We start from the raw sequence: 11243 nt of genomic DNA on the forward strand, positions 1-11243 counted from the left end.
TAAGATGACTCTCCTTACCTCTACCCTCCACAGTTAAATCAAAGCTTAGAAACTATGGAGGGTAGAGGTAAGGAGAGTCATCTTATATGGGAGAAAAGTTGAAAAAGTGTCCAGTTGTATGCGCTAAATAACAGTTCAAAAATCCTCCACAATGGCGCTGGTGGATGCACAGGGTATGGTATGAATGTAGCAATCGTAGATGAATTGAAGTATGCCGAGTTAAAAAATTTGATGTCATTATCGACTAAAGTAGTTAATTATTGAGAATTTCAACAACTTACGTTGTACAAAATATTGTGGTAAATATAACCTTACTTCCTTGTTTATTTTTCAAGCCTACTCTAACAATATTTATATTTCGCGCTTCTTTTAATAGTTACCTTGATGCAAATGTGGCGCCATCCTAATTTAATACATTTTGACGACACTTTTTCATATACACAGATGATCCTCCTTACCTCTACCCTCCATATTAGAAACAAAGTAAACTCCTGTCAAAAAGTTGAAAGTTTATCTTTATGTCAAATTTATGGACTACAGGACGTGGGATTATTTAAATTTTATATTGTTTTATTGTAATTTCGCAACAATATACCTAAAATATTGACCTATAATGCATAACATTTACTCTGAATGTTACTGTAACGATTAACCTAGCGGAATTATTATGAGTATTTATCACTTAAAACACAAATTAAACTGAACAATGGAAGAGTCGATAGAATGCGTTGAAAATCCAGTGGAAACTGTTCCAAAAACGAATCTGCTTCGTTGTATGGAATGGCTGCAAACCCAAAATGAACTGACGAAGGTTTCGAAGTACAATAAAGACGATATCTCGTTAACTACAGACTCGAATTCCCTTAAAAAAATCATATTATGTAGTGGAGACGATGACACGACGGTGCTAGCTGGGGTGGATGAACTTGCTATTGAACCAAAGGCTGTGGTAAATATCTTCATTCATTATTTTATCCCCAATAGGGTACACATTTGTTCAATCTCTGCAGTCTTTTCGCTGGCGAAGACGAGGCTCGCGATTTCTTACGTCGTGGATTCTTATTAACGATGTTGAGATATTATGTAGACTCACTCTGTTCATTACTCCAAATATATCTTTCAAGCTAAGACGTATGTGTAATATAACGTAGACTCTAAAACATTGTGATTGTTTTATGAACTCTAAAACACAACCAATATATTGGTTGGTTTTTCTAAATAAATTTCCATGCTGTAACAATTTTTTTTTCCTGAGAGAACTAGGTATAGTTGACACATATAAACACAAGTGAAGTCTTTAGCTTTATTTAGTTAGTATAGATGAGTTTCTTAAATCTGAGAAAACAACATTATTTTACAAATGCATGATTTACTTTTTCAAAAATTATATGAAATAGTTAAAAATTATTTCTATTTATTGTGTGACAAATTTGCTTAAGAATAAACCGTAAAATATACCTAGCATTCCAGTCAAAATGGTTCAGTAGATCCTTCAGAAGGGTTACAAAATGTACACACTCACCTTAAAACTTTCCTTTATAGTGTTAATGAGATTATAATCATTGTGTCAAACATCATTGAATGAATGAATGAATGAATACACTTTTATTGTACACCACATAAACATAACAAATTAACAGTAAAAATTTAACAAAAGGTATACAATTTGGCGGCCTTATCGCTACATAGCGATCATTTTATGGGTTGTACCTTGTTTGCATAACTACATTACATCTGCTTTATGTATTACTTCTTAAACATTAACATAACTAATCAATTGTTAGTTAGTTTAGTTCTCAAAAGATCTCATTTGTGTTTAATTTTGTTTTTTAAATGTTTTTGCATATATTTACCAGTTGGGCTGGTTATAAAGTAATATCATTAACTGAATATATTTCAACAAAGGAGCAACACAGATGTGGACACTGGTCTGCCTATTGCTTACTGCTGGTATAGACTGATGAATCCTCAAAGTTTCCTAACAATTCTATTTATTACAGCCTTTAAGATACTTACGTGTGAAGGATCTGGATATGCAATGCGAATGGCAATTGTGCAGGAGTCATTTCTCAGATTATGAACTTTTTCAACAACATATCACAAATCATTGTTCCGAGCTTCACACCCTTGATAAGAAGGCAAATGGTAAGTAAAACATAAGTAGGAAAATAAATATGTTGTAGATGTTATGCATTTTTTTCACTGATCTCTCTTAATCGCTCATGAATTGCTTTACTCATACAAATGGCAGCTTAAAATTTGTCACAATTCAAAATTTACTTATTCCAAGTATAAGGACTTTTAAAATCTGTGACTGCCACCAGTTCCGAAGGCAAAATTCTTGAGACTAAGCAGGCAAGAAACTCACTAGTTGCTCTTTTTTCAAGTTAATCATTTTAACAGTAATTATTCTGATTCGCAAGAGTTGAAAACAGCGGTTTGTTTCTAGCAACCTTTTTGTTTTTTCTCTTGTTAAATTCATCACTTGTATTTGCATTGGTAGGTCCAAAATTACCCTGGGAATCAAGTTATGAAAACAAATCTGTACCTATCAAAGACAATGCGCAGTTGTCACTAGTTTATTACCGTTTCTAGTAAGTTGATTATTTATATCCACTTTTAGTTTATAAAGACATTTATAGTCATATACAGCTTTTTATCCTCAAAAATACAGTCCATATTATACATTTGTTTTCAGTGGATTACATCTGTCTATGGGATGTTTGCGGGCATAGCACAACAGATTTGTCTGAAATGGTACGCCATATAAACTACCACGCGTACCATGCTCGACTTTTGGCCATTGGCTTAAACGCCAGGGCTACGTTGAAGTTGGAACAATGCAGAAAAGACTCTAGCAAACGAAACCAGCTGCCGCCATTAAAGCATAAACACTGTTGCATGTGGGTGGAATGTTCACAGAGCTATAATTCTATACAGGTAAGATTTTGTGTCCACTTGTATTTATACATTACTAGCTGTCCTGGCCTGACCCGATTTTTTTTTTTTTTTTATGATTGTTATATTTTAATACTTATTATCCTATACCGGACTAAGATAAATCCAAAAAATCAAATATCCTAAAAATTGGTCCAGCTATTCTTGAGTTATAAATGGTCTAACTAACACAACTCTCTGTTATATATATCTTTATATATATATTGTGTGCGTGTATATGTCACTGAACTCCTCCTAAACGGCTGGACCGATTTGAATTAATTTTTCCGTATGCGTTTGGGTGGCACCCTGGATGGTTTAGATTCACAAATCAGCCCGACAGATAGCGCTGGGGTCAGCTAGTATATATATATGGATAAGTAACCTCTTTTGATAAATATTACAGTGTCGCAAACATAGTCCTGCAGAAGCTCTCAACATAGTTATTGTCCTTGAGAGTAAGTCGGGACTTGATAAAAAATTCCAACGTGTTTCAGTCATTTACCCAGTTTCACTCTGTAAACCGACTACAAAATGTTCACTACTTTGTTTTTTCTTCCAGTCGTTCTTCGATCACGTGAAGCAGCACATAATATACTCGGACAGGTATCTGTGCTCTTGGGCCGGCTGTGGCGCCATTTTCCCTCGCCGCCCGCTGCTCACCATGCATGTGCGCTCGCACACACAAGAACGTCTCATCGCCTGCTACCACTGCGGGCAGCACTTCGCCTGCAACAGGAAGCTCAGCGATCATCTTATGAGGCAGGTTTGTGTTTATCCTATGGCCTTATGGATTCCTAGTACTTATCATTATTACCAGGACGGGTTTCCTCTCAGAATAAGAAGAGTCCAACATTCACACATCTATAAGAAAATTATGTAGAACTCTCAGGCATGCATGTTACTTCACCATGTTTCTCTTGTCCGTAAAAACGCACATGGCTTCGAGATTCCTGCCGGATTACGTAGTCGGCCCCCGTGAAGGCCATCACCGCTTCATGGAATCCTAGTACTCATTATCATTATAGACCCATTACGGGCCCATTACAGGCTTGGGTCTCTTATAATGAGAATGGTTTAGACTGTCCACCACGCTGACCCAATTCGGATTGGGTGGCTTGAGAACATTATGGAGAACTCTCAGGCATGCAGGTTTCCTCGCGATGTTTTCAATCACTGTTGAAGCAAGTGATATTTTTATTGCTTAAAACGCACATAACTCCGAAAAGTAATACATAACAATAAAATAGTACCAAAGCCTTAGCCACAAAGCTATCATCGCTGTTCTAGTTCTAAAGAATAGGTATGTACTATTTTATTTATTTTTATTTAGTATGGGCTCATTGGTCTAGTCACTAGACACTAGTGGCTAGCACGTTCTTTAAAAAATATATATTTTAAACAGTTTTTGTATTACATACGCGGTGACAACCATACCATGATTAGTTTACATTTGAGATCAAAAATGTAGTCACGGCTTTCACTTTTATAACATAAAAGCCATAAATATCCATACGTATCCCTCTTTTAAAATTACCTTATATATTCCTAATATTAAGGCAAAAATAGGTTCAAACTTATACTTTTTAGTCTATCAAAAAAAAAAAAAAAAAGTTAAATTGTTTTAGAACGTCGATCCAGACACGGGAATACCATGCGGGATGTGCGGCATACTCTGCGCCTCGGAGTATCTCAAGCGTGAACACGAAAGACAGCACATCTCCGCATATGCATGCGCCATGTGCGATATGTCCGCTCCGTCCCCGGCCGCGCTTGCGTATCACATGCGCTATAGACATCTGTCCTCCAGTGGCACGAGGACCCACGCGTGTCCACAGTGTTCATATAAGTAAGCTCTTTTATCGTTTTGATGCCCTAGTATGTATCTGCGGGAGTCAAGCCGATACGGAATACAGCTTGGAAAATCTCAAGCATGCTACCTTTGTAGTGTAGATATTTATCTTTTAGCTGCATGAGATGCCACACGTGTACAAATTGTTCAACAAGCTCTTTTATTTATTTTTTGATAGTATATTATGTATCTGCGATAGCCAAGTCAGAAAATAAATCAGTTGGCGTCCTTCTAGAATACAGATAGGGAACCGTTAGGCATGCTCCTACCATGAAAAGTGTCTTCTATGCAACTTTTGTATGCATTGCATGTGAGTTGCAAGTGTCTTATATGCAAGTTCGGTATGCATTCCATGTGAGTTGCAAGTGTCATTAATTAGAGTTCGGTATGCATTGCATGTGAGTTGCAAGTGTCTTATATGCGAGTTCGGTATGCATTCCATGTGAGTTGCAAGTGTCTTTTATAAGAGTTCGGTATGCATTGCATGTGAGTTGCAAGTGTCTTATATGCGAGTTCGGTATGCATTCCATGTGAGTTGCAAGTGTCTTTTATGAGAGTTCTGTATACATTGCATGTGAGTTGCAAGTGTCTTTTATACGAGTTCTGTATACATTGCATGTGAGTTGCAAGTGTCTCATATGCGAGTTCTGTATACATTCCATGTGAGTTGAAACTGTCATTTATTAGAGGTAGGTATGCATTGCATGTGAGTTGCAAGTGTCTTATATGCCACTACTGTATGCATTGCATGTGGTTGCAAGTCTCTTATATCCGAGTTCTGTATACATTCCATGTGAGTTGAAACTGTCATTTATTAGAGTTCGGTATGCATTGCATGTGGTTGCAAGTCTCTTATATGCGAGTTCTGTATACATTCCATGTGAGTTGCAAGTGTGTTTTATTAGAGTTCGGTATGCATTGCATGTGAGTTGCAAGTGTCTTATATGCGAGTTCGGTATGCATTCCATGTGAGTTGCAAGTGTCTTAATTAGAGTTCGGTATGCATTGCATTTGAGTTGCAAGTGTCTTTTATGCCACTTCTGTATGCATTGCATGCGAGTTGCAAGTGTCTTTTATGCCACTTCTGAATGTATTGCATGTCAGTTGCAAGTGTCTTATATGCGAGTTCGGTATGCATTCCATGTGAGTTGCAAGTTTCTTTTATTAGAGTTAGGAATACATTGCATTTGAGTTGCAAGTGTCTTTTATACGAGTTCTGTATGCATTCCATGTGAGTTGCAAGTGTCTCATATGCGAGTTCTGTATACATTCCATGTGAGTTGAAACTGTCATTTATTAGAGGTAGGTATGCATTGCATCTGAGTTGCAAGTGTCTTATATGCCACTACTGTATGCATTGCATGTGAGTTGCAAGTCTCTTATATGCGAGTTCGGTATGCATTCCATGTGAGTTGCAAGTGTCTTATATGCGAGTTCGGTATGCATTCCATTTGAGTTGCAAGTGTCTTAATTAGAGTTCGGTATGCATTGCATTTGAGTTGCAAGTGTCTTTTATGCCACTTCTGTATGCATTGCATGCGAGTTGCAAGTGTCTTTTATGCCACTTCTGAATGTATTGCATGTCAGTTGCAAGTGTCTTATATGCGAGTTCGGTATGCATTCCATGTGAGTTGCAAGTTTCTTTTATTAGAGTTAGGAATACATTGCATTTGAGTTGCAAGTGTCTTTTATACGAGTTCTGTATGCATTCCATGTGTGTTGCAAGTGTCTTTTATGAGAGTTATGTATACATTGCATGTGAGTTGCAAGTGTCTCATATGCGAGTTCTGTATACATTCCATGTGAGTTGAAACTGTCATTTATTAGAGGTAGGTATGCATTCCATGTGAGTTGCAAGTGTCTTATATGCCACTACTGTATGCATTGCATGTGGTTGCAAGTCTCTTATATGCGAGTTCTGTATACATTCCATGTGAGTTGAAACTGTCATTTATTAGAGTTCGGTATGCATTGCATGTGGTTGCAAGTCTCTTATATGCGAGTTCTGTATACATTCCATGTGAGTTGCAAGTGTGTTTTATTAGAGTTCGGTATGCATTGCATGTGAGTTGCAAGTGTCTTATATGCGAGTTCGGTATGCATTCCATGTGAGTTGCAAGTGTCTTAATTAGAGTTCGGTATGCATTGCATTTGAGTTGCAAGTGTCTTTTATGCCACTTCTGTATGCATTGCATGCGAGTTGCAAGTGTCTTTTATGCCACTTCTGAATGTATTGCATGTCAGTTGCAAGTGTCTTATATGCGAGTTCGGTATGCATTCCATGTGAGTTGCAAGTTTCTTTTATTAGAGTTAGGAATACATTGCATTTGAGTTGCAAGTGTCTTTTATACGAGTTCTGTATGCATTCCATGTGAGTTGCAAGTGTCTCATATGCGAGTTCTGTATACATTCCATGTGAGTTGAAACTGTCATTTATTAGAGGTAGGTATGCATTGCATCTGAGTTGCAAGTGTCTTATATGCCACTACTGTATGCATTGCATGTGAGTTGCAAGTCTCTTATATGCGAGTTCGGTATGCATTCCATGTGAGTTGCAAGTGTCTTATATGCGAGTTCGGTATGCATTCCATTTGAGTTGCAAGTGTCTTAATTAGAGTTCGGTATGCATTGCATTTGAGTTGCAAGTGTCTTTTATGCCACTTCTGTATGCATTGCATGCGAGTTGCAAGTGTCTTTTATGCCACTTCTGAATGTATTGCATGTCAGTTGCAAGTGTCTTATATGCGAGTTCGGTATGCATTCCATGTGAGTTGCAAGTTTCTTTTATTAGAGTTAGGAATACATTGCATTTGAGTTGCAAGTGTCTTTTATACGAGTTCTGTATGCATTCCATGTGTGTTGCAAGTGTCTTTTATGAGAGTTATGTATACATTGCATGTGAGTTGCAAGTGTCTCATATGCGAGTTCTGTATACATTCCATGTGAGTTGAAACTGTCATTTATTAGAGGTAGGTATGCATTCCATGTGAGTTGCAAGTGTCTTATATGCCACTACTGTATGCATTGCATGTGGTTGCAAGTCTCTTATATGCGAGTTCTGTATACATTCCATGTGAGTTGAAACTGTCATTTATTAGAGTTCGGTATGCATTGCATGTGGTTGCAAGTCTCTTATATGCGAGTTCTGTATACATTCCATGTGAGTTGCAAGTGTGTTTTATTAGAGTTCGGTATGCATTGCATGTGAGTTGCAAGTGTCTTATATGCGAGTTCGGTATGCATTCCATGTGAGTTGCAAGTGTCTTAATTAGAGTTCGGTATGCATTGCATTTGAGTTGCAAGTGTCTTTTATGCCACTTCTGTATGCATTGCATGCGAGTTGCAAGTGTCTTTTATGCCACTTCTGAATGTATTGCATGTCAGTTGCAAGTGTCTTATATGCGAGTTCGGTATGCATTCCATGTGAGTTGCAAGTTTCTTTTATTAGAGTTAGGAATACATTGCATTTGAGTTGCAAGTGTCTTTTATACGAGTTCTGTATGCATTCCATGTGAGTTGCAAGTGTCTTTTATACGAGTTCTGTATGCATTCCATGTGAGTTGCAAGTGTCTTTTATGCGAGTATACATAACTCTCATGAGTTATGTATACATTGCATGTGAGTTGCAAGTGTCTCATATGCGAGTTCTGTATACATTCCATGTGAGTTGAAACTGTCATTTATTAGAGGTAGGTATGCATTGCATCTGAGTTGCAAGTGTCTTATATGCCACTACTGTATGCATTGCATGTGAGTTGCAAGTCTCTTATATGCGAGTTCGGTATGCATTCCATGTGAGTTGAAACTAATTTATTAGAGTTCGGTATGCATTGCATGTGAGTTGCAAGTGTCTTATATGCTACTACTGTATGCATTGCGTGTGAGTTGCAAGTCTCTTATATGCGAGTTCGGTATGCATTCCATGTGAGTTGAAACTGTCATTTATTAGAGTTCGGTATGCATTGCATGTGAGTTGCAAGTGTCTTATATGCCACTACTGTATGCATTGCAAGTGGTTGCAATTCTCTTATATGCGAGTTCTGTATACATTCCATGTGAGTTGAAACTGTCATTTATTAGAGTTCGGTATGCATTGCATGTGGTTGCAAGTCTCTTATATGCGAGTACTGTATACATTCCATGTGAGTTGCAAGTGTGTTTTATTAGAGTTCGGTATGCATTGCATGTGAGTTTCAAGTGTCTTATATGCGAGTTTGGTATGCTTTCCATGTGAGTTGCAAATGTCTTTTATTAGAGTTCGGTATGCATTGCATGTGAGTTGCAAGTGTCTTATATGCCACTTCTGTATGCATTGCATGCCAGTTGCAAGTGTCTTTTATGCCACTTCTGAATATTATTGCATGTCAGTTTCAAGTGTCTTATATGCGAGTTCGGTATGCTTTCCATGTGAGTTGCAAATGTCTATTATTAGAGTTCGGTATGCATTGCATGTGAGTTGCAAGTGTCTTATATGCCACTTCTGTATGCATTGCATGCCAGTTGCAAGTGTCTTTTATGCCACTTCTGAATGTATTGCATGTCAGTTTCAAGTGTCTTATATGCGAGTTCGGTATGCATTCCATGTGAGTTGCAAGTTTCTTTTATTAGAGTTCAGTATGCATTGCATATGAGTTGCAAGTGTCTTCTATGCAACTTCTGTATGCATTGCATGCGAGTTGCAAGTGTCTTTTATGCCACTTCTGTATGTATTGCATGTCAGTTGCAAGTGTCTTTTATGCGAGTTCTGTATGCATTCTATGTGAGTTGCAAGTGTCTTTAATGAGAGTTCGGTATGCTTTGCATTTATGTTGCGAGTGTCTTTTATGATCTGTATCTCTGGCATGAATGAATTACAAGTGTCTTTTTTGCGATTTCTGTATGTCTTGCATGTGAGTTGCAAGTGTCTTCCATGCTAGTTCTGTATGTTTCGCATATGAGTTGCAAGAGTCTTTCATGAGAGTTCTGTCTGTGTTGCATGTGATTTGAATGTGTCTTTTATGTGAATTCTGTATATATCGCATGTGATTTAAAAGTGTCTCTTATGCGAGTTTGGTACTGAGGTCTAAAAGAAGGGTCTTTTTTATTTTGGCCAAGCTGTCTTGGTTATACTACATAATCAGTAGAACCAGGCAAGGAAAGGAAATTCATTATTTCTTATGCCTTCTAAGTACTACTGAGGTGCTTTCATAAAAAGGTACATTTTTGTTTGCAAAAGGGATGGTATTTATTTTTCACCAATGGAAAAACATTATTCATTCTTTTATAATTTTTACAGGGCTGTCACAAAGAGCGATCTCCGAAAACACATACCCATTCACAAAAAAAAGAGAAAGAAGGAAAAAAACAAAATCTCCGATGAAGATAGTTCAGAGGAAGAAGTTAAAAAAAAGAAGAAAGTAGTTAAAAAGAAGTATGCCTGTCACATGTGTCCAGAAAAAGAAGTAAAAGTTTTCTCAAGAGGTGGTCGTTTGACCACTCATTTGGTCAAAGTGCATGGAGCCCGGTGGCCTTTTGGCCATAGTAGATTTAGGTGAGAAAATAAATTTTGGGTGTCACAATCCCTTGACGTTATTGAAGTTTCCCGCTTATTTCTTTTGGAGCCTCATAAAATGCAGATCAGCCTGAAATTTTTCTAATAGTTGAGTTAATGACAGCTGAATTTCGTCAGAGATTCATATAAGTGAAGCAAAATTAATTAATTACACAGAATTGTGCATAATTAAACTGTGCGGGCCTCCTTTGCATTGTTATTTGTAGTTTCTAAAGTCGCCTATTGTCTTACACAGATAAAAAAATATTACAATATTTGAAGGCTTAAAAAAAGTGACTACCATAAAAAAAAGTACTCAGGCTGACGTGTACTGTATGCACGCTAAGAAGTTTTTTACGTACACAGACCAGTTCTTAGTCCTTGTTTAAACATTAAAGTTTGTGTTAGGTTTAGTTATATGGGAATGGGCTAAAAACTAAAGCACTTGCACAAACACACACAATTTTTCACAGCACCAATTTTTCATTTTCAGATACCAAATAAGCGAAGATGGTATGTACAGATTGACAACAACCAGATTTGAATACGAAGACATTTCAAAAAAAATTGTAGACGGTTACAGCGGCCCGAAGGAATCTTTAAATAACACATTAGAATTCGACGTCACAGCAATAGCCGAAGCCACTAAGACAACGCCGAAGCGTTTCGAAATATCACTTAAAAATAACGATTTACAGAGAGATATTAAAACAGGGGGGGAAAACGTGAAAAATGAGAAAGAAGACCATGAAATAGATCAAAATGCAGTGGAAATTATGATGTGCGACGTCGACGATGACGGAAACATTATAAATACGGAGACTATACAATCGTACCCATTGTTATTATAAGTGAAATATACATGTACGATGATATTATATTAAATGAAATAAATATTTTTACATTATATTTTATTTTTACTGA

At 37.1% G+C, this 11243-nt stretch overlaps 1 protein-coding gene across 2 annotated transcripts; it reads left to right on the forward strand.

The window, feature by feature from the left end:
• Window positions 1–498: 498 nt before the first annotated feature.
• Window positions 499–11243, forward strand: LOC120632726 (histone H4 transcription factor). Of its 2 annotated transcripts, none has more exons than XM_039902710.1 (7): window positions 499–949; window positions 2001–2145; window positions 2699–2940; window positions 3500–3703; window positions 4566–4786; window positions 10065–10319; window positions 10813–11243. In XM_039902710.1, the coding sequence occupies exons 1-7, from the start codon at window positions 707–709 to the stop codon at window positions 11168–11170; spliced, it is 1668 nt and encodes a 555-aa protein (XP_039758644.1). In that variant the 5' UTR covers window positions 499–706; the 3' UTR covers window positions 11171–11243. The 2 variants fall into 2 exon arrangements, with proteins under 2 accessions (XP_039758644.1, XP_039758645.1); XM_039902711.1 differs by having other exon boundaries at window positions 2702–2940.

This window comes from Pararge aegeria, chromosome 20 (genome assembly GCF_905163445.1).
Source record: "Pararge aegeria chromosome 20, ilParAegt1.1, whole genome shotgun sequence".
In the NCBI taxonomy this organism is placed as follows: Eukaryota; Metazoa; Arthropoda; class Insecta; order Lepidoptera; family Nymphalidae; genus Pararge; species Pararge aegeria.

Excerpts from the sequence above, each read along its gene's own strand:
- LOC120632726 (XM_039902710.1), top strand. The coding sequence starts at position 707 with ATGGAAGAGTCGATAGAATGCGTTGAAAATCCAGTGGAAACTGTTCCA. Across the intron at positions 950-2,000 it reads CTATTGAACCAAAGGCTGTG|CCTTTAAGATACTTACGTGT; the intron begins GTAAATATCTTC and ends TATTTATTACAG. Across the intron at positions 3,704-4,565 it reads GCGATCATCTTATGAGGCAG|AACGTCGATCCAGACACGGG; the intron begins GTTTGTGTTTAT and ends AAATTGTTTTAG.